A 21,445-nucleotide genomic window follows, 5' to 3' on the forward strand; every position below is an offset into this window, starting at 1 on the left:
TCAAGGAAGCAGTTGGATCATCCAGGTTGTATATTAGAATTATGGAAATTGGTTAGCTCATAGCAAGGGTCGGTTATGTATTACAAATAATTGGCAATCGCGAATCATTTTAAAAATTAGGTATGTATGCTTTCTTCATTCTATGATGTAATCATCTATCGTCGCAAGTGTAGAAGTAACTGAGTGTAAGAGTACAATCCTCTTTGAGTATAGAGATAAAGTGATACAGTTGGAATTCGTTAATGCTCCATAAATATGTGTGAGGATTATAGATTGAGATTGTTCGACTCATATTGGCGTGGTTGGTTTTAGTGATTAGCGCAGAATTCTACCTTTTTGGCATGTGGTGATAGAAGTTCATTTAACAAGAGCAACGTTTCTTCGATTCTTCAGGTGTGACCTTATGTTGCATAAAGTTCGTTCATGGGATGACATGTCCATATTGTGAATAAGGTTAGCTGGTTTGACTCGGGTCGAGGATTGTATGGATGGTCTCATTTTCTGTTGTTGTATGATGAAGTCTTGGGGATTCAAGACATCGTTCGAACACCTGAGGGAGATTATTCAATATTTCAAGGTTTGAGTTATATTCTGGATAGAGTGGTCTTGTGACTGAAACTGTGTAGTTAGAATTAATATAAGACTATAGTTAGACCACATCAATCTCATGAATAAGAAAGGATGTATGTTAACAGATATAGGTGGGACCATAGTTGGTCCTTAGTTTTTTCCGAATAACGGGATGAGTTCGTTAGTCAACAAGTGTCAGGACGAAAAAATGGCAGATGGTGTTTGGGGGTAAATCGGGGAGGTCAGAAGGTTTTTGTTTTAAACTTATAAGGATATCATAGAATCGGTCTCCTCTTGTTTATCCACATAAAAAAAGGTTTAATCTTCGCGACACTAAAGTGACATCATTTGTCTGAGTGAAATGAAACTTTCCAACTATGTGGGGGATTGCTGGAAAATTATAGTATGTAATTTGCAAGTTGGCAAGTTCCCATGTATCCCACATTTGTGGGTTTATAAGGCTTTTCTCTCGATAGGCCATCGAAGGCTTTAAGTGAATCAAAAGACGAGTTAATCCCACACACGTGCGCCTAGCCTAGTTGTTGAAGTGAGTACGTGAAATGGCACTATTTAGGCGCACGATGCATCGTTTCGGGTCATGTTGGTTGGACCAACCCGATCAACATTGTCCAGATGTTGACTTCGTGGATAAAGTTGTGGAACTTTCTAGAAGCCTCCAAAATTGAGTGGCTTGGAGAGCATGCAGCTGCAGATAATGATCGGCTTGACATGACACGTGGTGAGCTGTGATAGGGCCCTCATCATTATAGAGCCATATTTTTTGCAACTGCAAAATCCAAGTTTCTTTTGTTTCACACACCAAAATTTGAGAGCTGCTCTCTATGTGTATCTGCCATCTGCAACTTTTGCAACTGCAAAATCCAAGTTTCTTTTGTTTTTACGAGTAATCACTTTGTGTTTATCTCTCATTCCATAGTTGTTAGAACGAAGGGTATTGTGCATCAAATCATAAGTATTCATGCTGAAGCTTACAACCTTATAGAGATATAAAAACCTTTAAGGATATGAACTTCTTTCGTGCAATATTTTACCTATCAAATATCAATAACTTTAGGTTGGTTTTAACTTGTCGTTCTGTTATTTTCATTTGTCTGACAACAGGAAAGTCTTTCTTCTTCCTTTCGTATAATCAAATCGGAAAAGATCGATATGATTTTTGGATGAAACTTAATAATTATAATAATAATAAGGTATAATTACTAAATTAGCCATTTGTACTAATTACTTTTTAGTTTTTAGCCAAAATTAAGCCATTAGCCGGAAATAGCCCTCAAAACCGTAGCCCTCTACGATCGTCTACTGTTTCACTTATATGCCTATGTGTTACACCTTGCTATAATTTTTTTTTCATTTTGCAAAACAAAAAATAAGCCATTTTATGGTGTACGGAATCCTCTCAAAACTATACGGTTTCTTAAGAAACCTACTGTTTTGGTAATTTTTTTAGTTTTTTTTAACAAAAATCACACACTACAAGAAAGGTTAGCATTATCGGCGACGCCTTTAGCGGCGACACCAGGCAATAGCGGCGACATGTAATTGACGCGTTACATGTTGCCACTATTGCCTGGCGTCGCCGCTAATGCTCACTTACAGCGATCTGCGTCAAAATACCCCCATCCGTCCGATTTCTTTTCAATCCAACGATTGTAGAGGAAAGCGAAAAGACGCGCTGACTTTTCCCTCCATATGCCGCCGCTATTGCCCTAATTTCGCCGCTAATACCCGCCGTCGCCGCTATTGCGTGTCGCTGCTAATGCCCGTGCAGATATCCCATTTCCAGTTTACCTTTCTACGACTTTCTTTCCTGCACTCTCGTTTCTTCTCTCGTTTTTCTCTCGTTTCTTTCTTCAATCTCGTTTCTTTGTCACGTTTTTCCGACTTGGTGGACTAGGAAGTGCGTGTTGGGATCGGTGTTAGCCCCTCCTTCCCCCAAGACCGCCACAGCCCCCAAAACCGGCGACCTTGAGCTACATTCCGAAATTGCCCACATTCAAGGTCGAATTCCTCCTCTTTTTTATGATTTTTCTGTTTTGGTGTTAATTTAGATGATAAATTATTAGTAATTTTCAATTTTGTTGAGTGATGATGTTTGTATTTTGAGATATGAAGTGGTTGTGCATTTTGTTGGATTGTATACATTTTGTTGGATTGTATGCTTTTTCAGATTTGTGGGAAGTTTTTATGCATTTTGTGTATGTTTTGTATTTTATGTTTATATTACATTGGCTTAAAAATGAAATTTGGCATGAATATATACATTTGTTGGATTGTAATTTATGTTTATACCACATTGGCTTAAAATGAAATTTAGATGTATAAATTTGTATGAAATTGGAATATGCAAATTGGATGTATACATTTGGCTTAATTAGGTTATTAATAGCAACTTACTTCTAGTAATGTATTGTATATGGTTTCAAAGTGATTAATTTTGTTAGTGACTTAATGTTGGTCATTACAACTTTAGCTTTACTTGGATGAAATTGGCTTAATTGTAATTTATGTATACATTTGGCTTAATTGTATGAAATTGGAATATGCAAATTGGATGTATACATTTGGCTTAATTAGGTTATTAATAGCAACTTACTTCTAGTAATGTATTGTATATGGTTTCAAAGTGCTTAATTTTGTTAGTGACTTAATGTTGGTCATTACAACTTTAGCTTTAATTGGATTATTAATAGCAATGTACTTCTAGAAATTTTAATTTAATTATATAATAAAATTAAATTAATTTTAAAAAAATGAATAAAAAAATAATAAATTAATTGTAAAATTAAATTAAATTAGTTTTAAAATCAAGTTAATGTTAATATTAAAATAAAATAAAATTAGTTTAAAAAATTAAACTAATAACAAAAAAAAAATATTAAATTAATTAGAAAATCAAATTAATTTACCTTTAGAATCAAATTAAGTTACCTTTATAAAATCAAATTAAATCAATTATAAAACCAACTTAATAGCAACATACTTTTAGTGACTTAATGTTGGTCATTACAACTTTAGCTTTAATTAGGTTATTAATAGCAACGTACTTCTAGTAATTTTAATTTAATTATAGAATAAAATTAAATTAATTTAAAAAAACATTAAAAAAATAATAAATTAGTTGTAAAATCAACTTAAAGTAGTTTTAAAATCAAGTTAATGTTAATATTAAAATAAAATAAAATTAGTTTAATAAATTAAACTAATAACAAAAAAGAAAATATTAAATTAATTAGAAAATCAAATTAATTTACCTTTAGAATCAAATTAAGTTACCTTTATAAAGTCAAATTAAATCAATTATAAAACCAACTTAATAGCAACATACTTTTAGTGACTTAATGTTGATCATTACAACTTTAGCTTTAATTAGGTTATTAATAGCAACGTACTTCTAATAATTTTAATTTAATTATAGAATAAAATTAAATTAATTAAAAAAAACATTAAAAAAATAATAAATTAATTGTAAAATCAACTTAAAGTAGTTTTAAAATCAAGTTAATGTTAATATTAAAATAAAATAAAATTAGTTTAATAAATTAAACTAATAACAAAAAAGAAAATATTAAATTAATTAGAAAAGCAAATTAATTTACCTTTAGAATCAAATTAAGTTACCTTTATAAAATCAAATTAAATCAATTATAAAACCAACTTAATAGCAACATACTTTTAGTGACTTAATGTTGGTCATTACTACTTTAGCTTTAATTAGGTTATTAATAGCAACATACTTCTAGTAATTTTATTAATAGCAACATACTTCTAGTAAGTTAAATCAAATTAAGTTACATTTAATTCATATTGTTTGTCTAACTTTTATTTATGTTGTTTGACTATATTGTATATGTAATGACCGTGTTTCTAGGCTAGACATTAATATTGACATTATAGTCTAGGTTAACCTTTGTGACTCATTTTGGAGAAATGAAAAGGAATTATGTGAATATTATGTGTTTTATGTGTTTTATGATTAATTATTAGGGTTTAATTAATTAAGAATAAAAATGAGCGTCAAAATTAAAATTTTAGATAAAGTCGATATCTATTAAGAAACTTGTAGTAGGCGTGACAAGGATTACAGATATATAAAGAATGTCGAAATCCGAGTTATAACGAAGAAGTTATGACCTGTCGAAGTTTCGCGACAAACCGGCACGGTGCCGAATGTCGTAAAAAGTGAGTTTTTGATAAACTACTTTTTAGCCTTAGTGATCTAAACGAAACTCGTAGTGTTCGTTAAAATGAGAGTAAGTATAAAAAGAACGCCCAAATCTGACTTCGTATGAGGAAGTTATGATTTTTCGAAGTTTCAGCTTAGCAGTAGACAGCTAAAAGCTCGAATTTTAGATCGAGTGATTTTTAGCCAACACGACATAAACGAGAATCGAAGGTCTCGTCATTAGTAGCTCAACGGTAAAAAGTCTGACGAAAACGGACCTCGGATGAAGAAGTTATGAATTTTTAACGGATTTCCTGTCCCGCTCTGTTAAAAATAATAATATAAAAATTAAAGTCAAAATTAGCCGACGAAGTCTAAAGGAAAGTTGTAGAGCGTAATTTTACCTACGCGTGCATATAAAGAACGTCAAAAACGGAGCTCGTATGCGAAAGTTATGGATTTTAGAAGTTTTTGCACAAAAATCGAGAAAATACGCATAGTCACGTTCTTGCCACGTCACCCTCGCTTAGATTGTGCCACGTGTACGAAATTGGTGAGTCATGCGTGCCACGTGTCCGAGCTGCTGAGTCATCCGATCTCGTGAGCTGATCCGAAGTGGTCCACTAGGAGTCCGACGCGTGCCTTATTCCTTGTGTCCGAGTCTCGCAGAAGGAGGCCACGTCCGAAGTCTCGGACTAGACCTCGGTCCAATCGGCGGCTGCCACCGAGACTTCGCACATGCGAGCCATGTGCTGCGCACCCTCGCCCTGCTGCCGCGTGTCCTCGCCTGATGACTCCCCCTTCTAAGACCGACTTCGGACCCCCTATAAATAGAATGGTCATGCGAGCCTTCTCGGATACATTTAGAAAATCACCATCTTTCACCCCTTTCTTCATATTTTCTTCATCTTAACATTCCCCAAAGCCCCGATATCGATTATAACCCCCAGAATACGCCACGAAGAGCCCAAGAAGCCCGAAAAATTTATCTTTTCGGTTTCGAAGCCCGACCTTCGCAGAGCCCGGTTTCCTAATAAAACTCCCGGTTTTATTAGGAACGAACGTTTTAGGAAACGAATTGTTGCCCGATTTTCATCAAAACATGTGAGTGTATAGTCACTTTCATTTTACACATAGAGATGAAGTATTTACCTTATAATACCTGCTATGTGTAAATATATTAATTGTTTATTTGAGGTGACTGTTGAGTTGATATTTTATACAAGTTTTAAAACTGTATAAGTATTTTTATCTACAAATATGTTGGGTAGAACATGGGTAGATAGTTGGTGTGTGATAAACTAAAGTGATGAGAGGTCTCGATGTGATTTGAGATTCAGTCATCTAGCGGAGTTTAGATGACGACCACGGACTTTCTAGACAGTCCAGTGGGAAACATTAGCAGGCCCGCAACCTGTAGGTGTTAATGAACTTGGGTGTTTATTCGCTGTACTCCATCCCCATCATGGTTGCCTTTAGGACATGTATGGCTGAGGAAACCCCTTAGCAGTAGTGTCCATCCCGATGATATTCTTTAGGCTAGGTCCCTTGTGAAAAGTGTTTAGGGACGTAAAGTGAGGATAACGGGAACGAGTAATCAGGGTTATTGTTGATTGGTGAACTTAATAAGTTTATTATTACTGTGGGTTGAAAACCCTATATGATCACCAGGCTCCCAAGCTTGACCCACTCAGATTTTTATGTTACAGGTAGTGGACCCCGAGCATAGTCGGAGGACGAAGAGAGATTTTTGGATTATAGACCAGTAGTTGTAAATAACTGTAGTAAGGCTTATAATGTCTTGTTTATGCTTTTGATCTGTATCAGAACATGACATCCTGAGGTTTTGATATATATGGAAAATATATACCTTCTTAATGAAGGGTTTTGATAAACTTTTCTCATATGTTGTTTGGGGACCAATTTCGCAACATCTTTTAAAAAGATTTCTCTGATTTTATTTTAAAAAGCATAAATTAAATCGGTCTTTTCTGGCCGAGAAATTAGGGGATGTCACAGTTGGTATCAGAGCATTAGTTTAAGCGAACTAAGAAATTGTAGGATTTCTAGACTTAAACTTATAATGCTAAGTGATGATTGTGAGATGAGTGTCTACCATATTTTAGACACGAGCACTAGTTTATTTTAGGAAAGATGCCTAAAATGTTTTTATGTGCTAAATGTTATATGTTTGCCATATATGCCATTATTTGTTTGGATCTACGGTCTGTTGCCGACCGGATCTAGAAACCTTATGTGTATAGGATTCTAACCGTACGATTACGAGATTAGAACTAACATGTAAACGCTTGGAGTGATAAGGGAATTGAAATGTCTAACAAGGATAAAGACCTAAATTCGCCTTATTCGGTATATAGATTGTAATGGCAAGAACTCGTAGTGGAGTTGCAAATGCAAATGGAAATAGGGATCAACAGCCTCAACCTCAAGTAGTTGAGCAAGTACCTGTTGTAGGAGCTGCACCTGAGCCAATGACGATGGCTGGGGTACAAGCAATGATGCAGATGATGTTAGATCGCCAGATGGAGGAGACAAGGCGATTACTACAACAACATAGGGAAGAGACTACGATACCTGTTGAACAGCCCGTATTGAATGAAGGGAAATCAGTAGGAGGGAACTATAGTTGATATTTTATACAAGTTTTAAACTGTATAAGTATTTTTATCTACAAATATGTTGGGTAGAACATGGGTAGATAGTTGGTGTGTGATAAACTAAAGTGATGAGAGGTCTCGATGTGATTTGAGATTCAGTCATCTAGCGGAGTTTGGATGACGACCACGGACTTTCTAGACAGTCCAGTGGGAAACATTAGCAGGCCCGCAACCTGTAGGTGTTAATGAACTTGGGTGTTTATTCGCTGTACTCCATCCCCCTCATGGTTGCCTTTAGGACATGTATGGCTGAGGAAACCCCTTAGCAGTAGTGTCCATCCCGATGATATTCTTTAGGCTAGGTCCCTTGTGAAAAGTGTTTAGGGACGTAAAGTGAGGATAACGGGAACGAGTAATCAGGGTTATTGTTGATTGGTGAACTTAATAAGTTTATTATTACTGTGGGTTGAAAACCCTATATGATCACCAGGCTCCCAAGCTTGACCCACTCAGATTTTTATGTTACAGGTAGTGGACCCCGAGCATAGTCGGAGGACGAAGAGAGATTTTTGGATTATAGACCAGTAGTTGTAAATAACTGTAGTAAGGCTTATAATGTCTTGTTTATGCTTTTGATCTGTATCAGAACATGACATCCTGAGGTTTTGATATATATGGAAAATATATACCTTCTTAATGAAGGGTTTTGATAAACTTTTATCATATGTTGTTTGGGGACCAATTTCGCAACATCTTTTAAAAAGATTTCTCTGATTTTATTTTAAAAAGCATAAATTAAATTGGTCTTTTCTGGCCGAGAAATTAGGGGATGTCACAGTTGGTATCAGAGCATTAGTTTAAGCGAACTAAGAAATTGTAGGATTTCTAGACTTAAACTTAGAATGCTAAGTGATGATTGTGAGATGAGTGTCTACCATATTTTAGACACGAGCACTAGTTTATTTTAGGAAAGATTCCTAAAATGTTTTTATGTGCTAAATGTTATATGTTTGCCATATATGCCATTATTTGTTTGGATCTACGGTCTGTTGCCGACCGGATCTAGAAACCTTATGTGTATAGGATCCTAACCGTACGATTACGAGATTAGAACTAACATGTAAACGTTTGGAGTGATAAGGGAATTGAAATGTCTAACAAGGATAAAGACCTAAATTCGCCTTATTCGGTATATAGATTGTAATGGCAAGAACTCGTAGTGGAGTTGCAAATGCAAATGGAAACAGGGATCAACAGCCTCAACCTCAAGTAGTTGAGCAAGTACCTGTTGTAGGAGCTGCACCTGAGCCAATGACGATGGCTGGGGTACAAGCAATGATGCAGATGATGTTAGATCGCCAGATGGAGGAGACAAGGCGATTACTACAACAACATAGGGAAGAGACTACGATACCTGTTGAACAGCCCGTATTGAATGAAGGGAAATCAGTAGGAGGGAACTATAGTGGGACTCTTGGTCAAGCCAACCCACCGATAGTTAGACAAAATAACCACGATGGAGGAGTTGATGGACGCGGATGTAAATACAAAGATTTCATGGCATCTAAACCGCCGTGTCTATTTGGGAGTCCGACACCGATGGAAGTCATGAATTGGATCTCCGAAATGGAGACGATGTTTGAAAGCTGTGAGTGCAGCGAAAAACAAAAGACCGCACTTGCAATTCCTCTATTAAAGTCTGGTGTGTTGAACTGGTGGAAGTTACTAGCTAATTCGATGCCTAAGGGAGAAGCTAGTAAGATGTCTTGGGAAGATTTTGTGGTACAACTGAAATTGCAGTACTGCTCTAAGCAGGATCTTCTAGAAATTAATAATGAGTTCCAGAATTTAAAGAAGGGAAAGATGAGCGTTACTGAATACGCTGCTAGTTTTACTGAAAAGATGAAGCTTGTTCCTTACCTAGTTCCAACTGAACTCTCTAAGGTTAACAAGTTTGCCCTCAGATTACCAGCGGACTTTGGTCTGATGGTTAAGCACGCACGCACTTTGAAAGCCGCCATCTGGGTTGCTAGGAATGTTGAGGTTCAGATCAAAGAGAAGGGTCTAGAGAGGGCAGAAGTTGGTGAAAAGAGAAAATTTGAAGGAACTTCAGGTTCCAACAAGAAAAGCAAATTTTCTAAGTTTAAGAAGTTTGGAGGGGGAGGAGGTGAAGTGAAATGGTGTGAGAAGTGCAAGAAAAAGCACTCTGGGAAATGTAGCGAGGAGGTTACTTGCTACAAATGTGGAAAGACTGGGCATTATGCCAATATGTGTCCATCCGACAAGAGGGTATGTTTTGAGTGCCGTGAAGAAGGGCATGTTTTTAAAGACTATCCAAAGAGGAAGGATGCAACAAAGCCCAATCTACCACCAAAGCCGAAGGCGAGAGCCTTTCAGATGACCCTTGAAGCTGCAAAAGAAGAAGTCGATGTCGCTTCAGGTACCTTTCTCGTAAACGAATTGCCTGCCCAATTTTTGTTTGATTCTGGAGCCAATTACTCCTTTATATCGCATGAATTTGGTAGAAAACTAGCTTTGCCTGTAGATAAACTAGTTAATGCCTTATTAGTCGAGATTGCTAGTGGCAAGTTTGTACCTGTTAGCCATCGTATGAAAAATATCCTCATTGACTTGGATGGGAATAAGTTCCATGAGGAATTATTGCCTACCGAGTTAAATGGATTCGACATAGTTTTAGGAATGGATTGGCTTAGCGCCAATGACGCCGAAATATTGTGTAGGAAGAAAATAGTAAAAGTAAACCCGCCAGGGAGAGAGTCGTTTATGGTGTATGGAGACAAACGCAGAGTAAACTCTGGAATCATTTCCCTAATGAAAGCCAGAAAGTGTTTGGCCAAGGGATGTACATCATATCTAGCGTTCATGATCGATGCTAAGAAGGAAAAGAAGGAGGTGCAGGATATTCCGGTGGTGTGTGATTATCCGGAAGTCTTTCCCGAAGATCTTCCCGGATTGCCCCCATCGACAAGTGGAGTTTCGTATCGACTTGTTACCAGGAACAACGCCAATAGCAAAAGCACCGTATCGATTAGCGCCAACCGAAATGAAAGAACTTATGACACAACTTCAGGAGTTATTGGACAAAGGTTTCATTCGACCTAGTTCATCACCCTGGGGAGCCCCTGTGTTGTTTGTAAAGAAGAAAGACGGGAGCATGAGAATGTGCATCGATTACAGAGAGCTGAATAAAGCGACAATAAAGAACAAGTATCCGTTGCCGAGGATCGATGACCTGTTCGACCAGTTGCAAGGTTCGAGCTACTTCTCGAAGATCGATCTTAGGTCAGGATACCATCAACTGAAGGTGAGGGAGCAGGATATCGAAAAGACTGCGTTCAGAACAAGATATGGACACTATGAATTTTTGGTTATGTCGTTCGGATTAACCAATGCCCCAGCAGCTTTCATGGATTTGATGAACAAGGTTTGTAAACCATACCTTGATAAATCCGTGATAGTATTCATAGACGATATCTTGATTTATTCGAAAAGCAAGCAGGAGCATGACAAGCATCTGCGTGAAGTGCTAGAAGTTTTGAAAAAGGAGAAGCTGTATGCAAAGTTCTCCAAATGTGAATTTTGGATTCAAGAAGTCCAATTTTTAGGTCATGTGGTTAACCAAGAAGGAATAATGGTTGACCTAGCAAAGATCGAAGGTGTGATGAAGTGGGAACAACCAAAAAGTCCTACAGAGATTCGAAGCTTTTTAGGATTAGCCGGATATTATTGCCGATTTATCCAAGGCTTTTCTTCGATCGCTACTCCATTAACAGCTTTGACCCACAAAGGAGCTACTTATGGTTGGAATGAAAAGCATAAGGAAGCCTTTGAAAAGTTAAAGAAGAGATTGTGTGAAGCACCGATTCTTTCGTTACTTGAAGGAGTTGATGACTTCGTAATTTATAGTGATGCCTCCGGAGTTGGGTTAGGATGTGTTCTGACCCAAAGGGATAAAGTGATAGCGTATGCATCGAGGCAGTTGAAAGAGCATGAAAAGAACTACCCCACTCATGATCTGGAGTTGGCAGCGGTAGTATTCGCCTTAAAGATATGGAGGCATTATCTTTATGGTACTAAGTGTAAACTTTTCACTGATCATAAGAGTCTTGAATATCTCTTTAATCAGAAGGAATTGAACATGAGACAGCGGCGCTGGCTGGTACTACTCAAGGACTACGACTGTGAGATACTTTACCACCCTGGTAAAGCAAATGTTGTCGCTGATGCTCTCAGTCGGAAGGTAAATCTTGAAAAGAGAAGGCCAAGAGCGTTGAGAATTGAAGTCGTCTCGACAATTGTGGAAAGTATAAAGAAAGCTCAGGAGGAAGCTTTGGAGAAGAATGACCGAAAGGAGGAACGTTTGGGAAAAAAGTTTGTGTTTGATACAAACGGTCAGGGATTGAAGGTATTCAGAGATAGGATTTGGGTACCTAAGACGGGAGGAGTAAGAGGTCTTCTGATGGAAGAAGCTCACAAAACCATGTACTCGATTCATCCCGGCAGTACGAAAATGTATAGGGATCTAAAACCCTATTACTGGTGGCCGACGATGAAGCTCGATGTTGCTAAGTATGTGGCCGAGTGTGTAACATGTGCTAGGGTTAAGGCACAACATCAGAAACCGTATGGGAGTTTAGAACCTTTACCTGTACCCATGGGTAAATGGGAAGATATCACTATGGATTTTGTCACTAAACTGCCCAGAACAAGGAACGGTCACGACATGATTTGGGTGGTCGTTGATCGCTTCACTAAGAGTGCGCATTTCATAGCCGCTAACGAGAAATGGTCTATGGATAAACTTGTGAATTCTTATGTGAAGGAAATTGTGAGGCTACACGGTGTTCCGTTAACTATTGTATCCGATCGTGACAGCCGTTTTACCTCAAGGTTTTGGAGAAGTCTACAGGAGGAATTGGGTACCAAGTTGTGTTTGAGTACAGCTTACCATCCGCAAACTGATGGTCAGAGCGAACGAACGATTCAAACATTGGAGGATATGCTGAGAGCATGTACCCTAGAAGTCCAAGGTAACTGGGATGAACACTTACCTCTAGTAGAATTTTCCTATAATAATAGTTTCCACTCGAGCATCAAGATGGCACATTATCACGCTTTGTATGGAGAAAAGTGTCGAACGCCATCATGCTAGCTGGAAGCTGGGGAAAAGCAGTTTATGGGACCAGAGATAGTCCATCAAACTGCTGAAAAGTTGAAAGTGATAAGGGAAAGGATGTTAGCTGCTCAAGATCGACAAAAGAGTTATGCTGACAAGAAAAGACAACCGACATCCTTCGAAGTTGGAGATTCGGTTTTACTTAAAGTCTCGCCGTGGAAGGGACTTATAAGATTCGGTAAAAGAGGAAAATTGAGTCCAAGGTTTATTGGACCATTTAGAGTTCTTCAGAGGATCGGGAATCAAGCTTACAAGCGCGAATTACCGGAAGAACTAGAGGGTATTCATAACACCTTTCATGTGTGTTATTTGAGAAAGTTCACGGGAGATGTGCCCGACATAATTCCCATTTCTGAGTTAAGGTTGGATGAAAACAAGAGGTTGATCGAAGAACCTGAGGCAATTGTTGACCGTAAGACTAAGAAGTTGCTGCGAAAGATGGTCGATTTAGTGCTTGTGCGTTGGAAACATACAAATGGGCCAAATCTCACTTGGGAAACGGAGAGTGACATAATGAGTCGCTACCCGCATTTGTTTGCTGATGTGTGATTCCGGGGACAGAATCATCCTAAGGGGGAGAGAATTGTAATGCCCGTGTTTTTAGGCTAGGCATTAATATTCACATAATAGTCTAGGTTAACCTTTGTGACTCATTTTGGAGAAATGAAAAGGAATTATGTGAATATTATGTGTTTTATGTGTTTTATGCTTAATTATTAGGGTTTAATTAATTAAGAATAAAAATGAGCGTCAAAATTAAAATTTTAGATAAAGCCGATATATATTAAGAAACTTGTAGTGGGCGTGACAAGGATTACGGATATATAAAGAATGCCAAAATACGAGTTATAACGAAGAAGTTATGACCTGTCGAAGTTTCGCGACAAACCGGCACGGGGCCGAATGTCGTAAAAAGTGAGTTTTTGATAAACTACTTTTTAGCCTTAGTGATCTAAACGAAACTCGTAGTGTTCGTTAAAATGAGAGTAAGTATAAAAAGAACGCCCAAATCTGACTTCGTATGAGGAAGTTATACTTTTTCGAAGTTTCAGCTTAGCAGTAGACAGCTAAAAACTCGAATTTTAGATCGAGTGATTTTTAGCCGACACGACCTAAACGGGAATCGAAGGTCTCGTCATTAGTAGCTCAATGGTAAAAAGTCTGACGAAAACGGACGTCGGATGAAGAAGTTATGAATTTTTAACGGATTTCCTGTCCCGGTCTGTTAAAAATAATAATATAAAAATTAAAGTCAAAATTAGCCGGCGAAGTCTAAAGGAAAGTTGTAGAGCGTAATTTTACCTACGCGTGCATATAAAGAACGTCAAAAACGGAGCTCGTATGCGAAAGTTATGGATTTTAGAAGTTTTTGCACAAAAATCGAGAAAATACGCATAGTCACGTTTTTGCCACGCCACCCTCGCTTAGATTGTGCCACGTGTCCGAAATTGGTGAGTCATGTGTGCCACGTGTCCGAGCTGCTGAGTCATCCGATCTCGTGAGCTGATCCGAAGTGGTCCACTAGGAGTCCGACGCGTGCCCTATTCCTTGTGTCCGAGTCTCGCAGAAGGAGCCCACGTCCGAAGTCTCGGACTAGACCTCGGTCCAATCAGCGGCTGCCACCGAGACTTCGCACATGCGAGCCATGTGCTGCGCACCCTCGCCCTGCTGCCGCGTGTCCTCGCCTGATGACTCCCCCTTCTAAGACCGACTTCGGACCCCCTATAAATAGAAGGGTCATGCGAGCTTTCTCGGATACATTTAGAAAATCACCATCTTTCACCCCTTTCTTCATATTTTCTTCATCTTAACATTCCCCAAAGTCCCGGTATCGATTATAACCCCCGGAATACGCCACGAAGAGCCTGAGAAGCCCGGAAAATTTATCTTTTCGGTTTCGAAACCCGGCCCTCGCAGAGCCCGGTTTCTGAATAAAACTCCCGGTTTTATTAGGAACGAACGTTTTAGGAAACGAATTGCTGCCCGATTTTCATCAAAACATGTGAGTGTATAGTCACTTTCATTTTACACATAGATATGAAGTATTTACCTTATAATACGTGCTATGTGTAAATATATTAATTGTTTATTTGAGGTGACTGTTGAGTTGATGTTTTATACAAGTTTTAAACTGTATAAGTATTTTTATCTACAAATATGTTGGGTAGAACATGGGTAGATAGTTGGTGTGTGATAAACTAAAGTGATGAGAGGTCTCGATGTGATTTGAGATTCAGTCATCTAGCGGAGTTTGGATGACGACCACGGACTTTCTAGACAGTCCAGTGGGAAACATTAGCAGGCCGCAACTTGTAGGTGTTAATGAACTTGGGTGTTTATTCGCTGTACTCCATCCCCCTCATGGTTGCCTTTAGGACATGTATGGCTGAGGAAACCCCTTAGCAGTAGTGTCCATCCCGATGATATTCTTTAGGCTAGGTCCCTTGTGAAAAGTGTTTAGGGACGTAAAGTGAGGATAACGGGAACGGGTAATCAAGGTTATTGTTGATTGGTGAACTTAATAAGTTTATTATTACTGTGGGTTGAAAACCCTATATGCTCACCAGGCTCCCAAGCCTGACCCACTCAGCGTTTTATGTTACAGGTAGTAGACCCCGAGCATAGTTGGAGGACGAAGATAGATTTTTGGATTATAGGCCAGTAGTTGTAAATAACTGTAGTAAGGCTTATAATGTCATGTTTATGCTTTTGATCTGTATCGGAACATAACATCCCGAAGTTTTGATATATATGGAAAATATATACCTTCTTAATGAAGGGTTTTGATAAACTTTTATCATATGTTGTTTGGGGACCAATTCCGCAACATCTTTTAAAAAGATTTGTCTGATTTTATTTTAAAAAGCATAAATTAAATCGGTCTTTTCTGACCGAGAAATTAGGGGATGTCACAGTATATCTTACAATTTCGCAGGGTAACTAACTTTTATTCATATTGTATTTCTATATTGTACATCTTGTAATTTACAGGCTACAGATGAAGTTTACTTGGGCGATACTCTTGGCCATGATGGCCGATGTTATGGGGCTTGGACATGGAGGTGATGGGGCCGGGGATCCACCACCTCCAGTAGGCTTTGGTCGTGGTCATCACGAACAGGATGGTGAGTTTTATTATGATATATTTATTAACTATTTTTATTATTTTATAATAAGTTATCGTGACAAATATTTTTAATTGTATTTTTTCAGCCGAGATTCCAAAAAAAAGAAGGGGCATGTCAAAAAATATCGAGCTGGGAAAGTTGATACGGGCAAACAAGGGAAAGCCCGTGGATTTGGATTTTGACAGGGAGATCACATATTCCCCTGTCGGGAAGCGTGGTAATTGGTTCACACATGAAATTTGGAGGTATTTGTGGAACAACATCCCTTTGAACGTATCTGGTTGGGACAATGTTTCCTCCGCCTTAAGGAATGCAACAGTTGTGCATCTAAAGGTAACTTGAATACAATTTTAAGTTTAGTTGTGATTGTTATTTAATTAACTAAATTTTTTGTATTTTGCAGAATAAATTTGATTTGGATAAGGTTAACATGGATCACGAGCGTGCTCAATTGTTGCGAAGCATTGATTCACGTGAAAATTGGGCAAAGGCAGTCGAACATTTTCAAACGCCAGAATTTTTAAGGCGTTCGGCGTCAAACACAGAATGCCGTGCAAAACAAGTAGTTGTAAACAGAGGGGGGTCGAGCTCATACAGCAATGCATGTTTCAAAGAAGTAAGTTATGATATATTTAAATATTTATTTAAAGTATAAGTAAACTAATTTTTAATGTTAAATAGGATATCAGTCGAATTGAAGCTTTTCGTAAGGCTAATTCCAATCGACAAGGGGTATTTTATAGCCCTGCAGTCGAGCAACAATACGTAAGTGGTTAATTTATATTTTCATATAAGTGTTTATATCGTTAAGGGTATTTAGTAATCTAATTTTTATGATTTTTATTATTTTTTAAAATACAGAATGCTTTACTCCAGGAGATCAACCAACGAACCCAAGCTACTTCTGAAGCAAACGGTCTAACACCCACTGATATAAAAAACAATTTTGAAAGAATATTGGGTGTTCGACGCGGACATATCAGAGGCATTGGGCGTAAACCCCCAACCGTTGTGTCCATGTACGATCAGGAATAACCAGTGACACAAGAACAACCGCAATCACAGGTAATTGTTAGTTTAAGTTGAAAAGTATAATGATATAATGGAAAATACAATGCTATAATGGAAAGTAGAATGCTATAATGATATGTTGGTTATGATTTGATATGTTGATATTTTGTAGTTTGGTAATTTTTAAAAAATAAATGCTATAATGGAAAGTAGAATGCTATAATGATATGTTGATTATGGTTTGATATGTTGATATTTTGTAGTTTGGTAATTTTTGGAAAGTAGAATGCTATAATGATATGTTGGTTATGGTTTGATATGTTGATATTTTATAGTTTGGTAATTTTTTGAAAGTACAATGTTATAATGAAAAGTAGATGTATGTTTAAGTGTATTTGATATGTTGATGTGTTGATATTTTGTAGAATGGTATAATTTTTGGAAATTATAATGTTATTATGATATGTTGGTAATATATTTTGTTTTCATTGTAGTTGGAAATGCTGCAAACAATACTACAGGACCCGACCTGTTCTGCAGCATTGGAAAAGTGGTTTCGCTCATTACCGCCACCAAATGATGAAGGAAATGATGAGGACGAGTAGTTACTTTAGGATTTTATGAAAATGTTTTGTAATTTGGAAGAATACTTTAATTAGGTGGTATGGATTAATATTTTGGATTGTTTGTGTATGGATTAATATTTCTATAAAAAGTTATCAGATTTTATAAATGTTATATTGTTTTTTATAAATTTAATGTTAAATAAGCAAAAAAAAATAAAATAAAATAAAAACAAAACAGTTTTTGCGGCGACAACTGCGTATTAGCAGCGACACACTATCAGCGGCAACGGCTGGCTATTAACGGCGACGAAAGCAATAGCGGCGACAGGTAACCTTTAGCGGCGTCTGGATGTGTATTAGCGACGAAGCATTACCGTCGACGCATCTGCAGCGACATGTCGCCGCTATAGGTATTAGCGGCGACAACCTCAACCATTAGCGACGACAGGCGTCGCCGCTAATACCCAGACTTCTTGTAGTGACAACAATGCATTATATATGAAGTTTTATACAAGCTGCAAACAAACAAACAAACAAATTTTTTTTATGAAAACCGTAGGTGCAAACGAAACCTACGGTTTACAAATATTCAATGCACGTTTTGTGTACTGAAGGCTTGTACACCGTGGGTTTCTTAGGAACCTACGTTTTAGTTTTAATTTTAATTTTATTTTATTTTTGCTTTTTTCCACAAAAAAATAAATAAATAAATAAAACCCTTATACTTCCAACCCTAATAAACAAGATAAACAAAAAAAAAATCTAGATTCGGAGACAAACCTGATTATTTTTCGAAGGCACTATTGAGAGAGAATTCTGGACTTGAAACATAAGAAATGAGAAAAATGAATTTTATAATTTTATATATTCTGGGCCAATGGGCCGCAAAACAGTAGTCAGTAGCCAACCCACCAAACCGTAGGTAGCCCACTAAAAGCATAGTCAATCAGCCTTTGACCGCGCGATGATCGTAGGTAATTCTGAAGTCTACAGTTTTGGGGCTATTTCCGGCTAATGACTAATTTTGGCTAAAAGCTAAAAAGTAATTAGTAAAAATGGCTAGTTTAGTAATTATCTTTAATAATAATTGGCTTTATTATTTGCGATTAATCCATATATAATTTTATGGTTGATATTCTACACTTGTGGCGACTACATATTCGACGCAAGCACCTATGGCAACGACGTATGTCCTCTCCGTAGCTTCTTATTCTTGTAGTGGCTAGATGGAACGTTTTAGATTTCAGTTTATTATATAAAAAGAAATGATAAAATTCTATGAAAATTGCAATTATTACGTTAAATAAGGATTTCCAAACACCCTTAACACTCGCAATCGTTATAAGGCGGTGAAGCTTTCAGTCTATCGCTGCCATACACTCGATCCCTCGTCCCCTTTGCTCATGTTTTAGACAACTCAAGCCATCGTGGCCTTACACTGTCACCAGTAAGCTCAATATTTGGGGACTTTTGGCTGGTGGTGGGGTGGTTTATTGAATCATATGGGTGCTATTTTTTTGTTTCTTTTGCTCTTTTTTCTTTTCTCTGATTTTGCCTCTTCAAATGCGTTGAAACTTTTAGGTAGTGATAACTGAAATTAAATTATTTTCTAGGATGAATGTTGGAGACTAAAAGTATGTAAGTGAAACTTGGATAATAATCTTTAATCACCAAGGTGCATGTAAGGAAGAAAACAGGAAGAATAAAAGAGAAACAGTGACAAACCTTTTACGGGAAAAATTTCTTGTTCACCAAGCTTTACTAATAAACGGGCATATAAAACTTAATTCAAAACAAAAAACCGTTATCCTACTTATACTGAATGAAAACAAATCCTAGTCTAACACAAAAACTATAAAATAGGAATTTTTTCCTAAAATACCCCTGGGTCTAAACTGTCCCAAATTTTGAATTACTCCAACAAAGTACAGGGGATTTGTGGACTATGGTCCCTAGTAGAGATGCATGTGCTATATATTTAAGGTGAAATAATTGGTTCAGGGTCAGATTTACATTTTAAAGTGAGTTTGCTGCTTATTAAGAATTGGATGTTTGTTGAATGATTTCAGGAAGTTAAAGACTTGAAGAGAAAGAAGGAAGATATTGAACAAGACCAGAAGCAATTCAAGCAACACAATGCATGGCGCGCGTTTTTTTTCGATGTATATGAAATTTTTAGCTAGGCTGCCTAGGCAAGTTCTCTTTTCGTACTTTGTAATAAATTGCATTATATTTACCGTATATCATAATAAACCTCGATCCTAAACAATATCCCTATAAAACAAAGACTATTGTTAAGATTGATTTGTGTACTATATGAAGCTCTTTATTTTCTTTATTGCTCTTGTAATCAATCTCATTGTTTTGTTTGCATATCAAATTCTCTTTTTCTGTTCATGGCTTTCTTTTCTTTATTTCTACATTTTAGATGAATACCTTAAAAAAATATGTTTGTTCTTAATTTCCTACCTACTGCTGATCCTAATTAATGTTTATGTCTTTGTTACTCAGTTCTTGTTGCCGAAGTTATGTCTCTTATCTGTTCTCCTTTGTTTAATATAGATTTGAATATCACCTGTCTAACTTACTGTATGATTTAGGGATACGTTTACCAATTAATGTTTTTTTTACCATGACATATAATATTTCCTAATATACAGTAGTTTATCGGTTTGATCTATGGAAAAACTTCTAATCTTCTTAATCTTGTTGGGTTTAGTTTCTGGAGTTGGCTGGAAATGCCAATAGCTAGGGACAAGAGTAAAACAGAAATTCAAGAAAAGTATTGTTGGTCATTAAGAAGGATGAAGAGCCTGATAAATGCCTAGAGGTGCAACATAGAACATTTGGTCATTTAGCATATAGATTGATGTTTATCGATTTCTAATGATTGAAACCATTTGTTTCTTATATGATGATATATGGGGCTGAAGGATTCCATCCTTTCACAAAAAGCCAGAGGAAATGTAATTTTTTTTGAAACAACAAATAAGATGTATATATATAAAAGAAAGGACACCGATTAGCAAGAAGCTAGGATCAAGCCAAAATTACAATGAGAGGAAAGAAAAGAGCATTACAGACAATTAAGGAGAAAAATGCAAAAAAGGTGATATACTCCGGACTGCCCAGTTACCGCAATCTACATTCCCCCTGTGTTTGCACCAAGTAAAAGCTAACGAAATCACATTATCTGCAACCTTTGTAGAGGACATTCCCAGTTTCTTGAAGTTTTTCTCATTTCTGGCCAGCCAAATATTCCAAATGAGACTATAGAACACCGTTGATAGAATGTATTTCTTCCTAGGGCAATTACTCCAGATCACCGCTGCATAATCAATGAGGCTTCTCACATTTGTGAATGATTTATCGCCTATACCGCACCAGCCGAATATCCATTCTTGTATCTCCTTGGCATAATAACATTTGACTAGCACATGATCAACTGATTCATTCTCCTTGTTGCACATTTGACATAGAATGTTCGGAATATTGACTCCCCTTAGTGTTAAGGTATCTGCCACTGGTATTTTTCCTAAAGCAGCCCTCCATATGAAGCATCTTACCTTAAGAGGGATAGTCTTTGACCACCAAATAGGTTGGCCACTGTAAGAACTCCGTTTGGATTCAATTAACTTTCTCAATAGTTTGATTGTGTATTCCCCAATGGAGCTTAGCCTGAAACGGAACCCAAAGTCGGATGCCCCTGCCACTGTCAAAGAACCAATATCCCTGTACATTTGAAGCAGCTCATTTGACTCGGCAGTCCCTATTGGTTCGTGTCTCCACAACTATGCAAAACCATTGATCGAGAGTCTATCTACCGGTGAACAACATTTTTGCGTTTCAATTGCATACAAATTGGGATATTTTTGTTGAAAAGGAGTAGTACCACACCACAAATCCTTCCAAAACATAATTTTTACTCTCGATCCCGGAGTAAGAGAGAAGAGTTCATTCTTAACAATGCCAATATCTTTCAATGGAGCTTATTGCTTTTGAAATGTTGCACCACACCCCGTTGGTAGATTTCCTTGCTAGATAAGTTGCCGGTTTATTTCTCAGATTATGGATGCTCGATATTACCTTAGTCCATAGGCTTTCATATTCGTTCATTAATCTCCACCACCATTTAACTAAAAGAGCTATATTTTGGGCGTGTAACGATCCAA

General features: G+C 37.2%; 1 protein-coding gene across 1 annotated transcript; it reads right to left on the reverse strand.

The window, feature by feature from the left end:
• Positions 1–20,359: 20,359 nt before the first annotated feature.
• On the reverse strand, positions 20,360–21,013 carry LOC145139371 (uncharacterized). The gene has a single exon (XM_079073217.1). It carries the CDS (start codon positions 21,011–21,013, stop codon positions 20,360–20,362), a length of 654 nt encoding a protein of 217 aa, XP_078929343.1.
• Positions 21,014–21,445: the final 432 nt, after the last annotated feature.

Source organism: Lactuca virosa, chromosome 9, assembly GCF_052849685.1.
Source record: "Lactuca virosa cultivar CGN04683 chromosome 9, Lactuca_virosa_CGN04683_v6, whole genome shotgun sequence".
Taxonomy (NCBI): domain Eukaryota; kingdom Viridiplantae; phylum Streptophyta; class Magnoliopsida; order Asterales; family Asteraceae; genus Lactuca; species Lactuca virosa.

Coding starts and splice junctions, on each gene's coding strand:
- LOC145139371 (XM_079073217.1), bottom strand. CDS start 21,013: ATGTACAGGGATATTGGTTCTTTGACAGTGGCAGGGGCATCCGACTTT.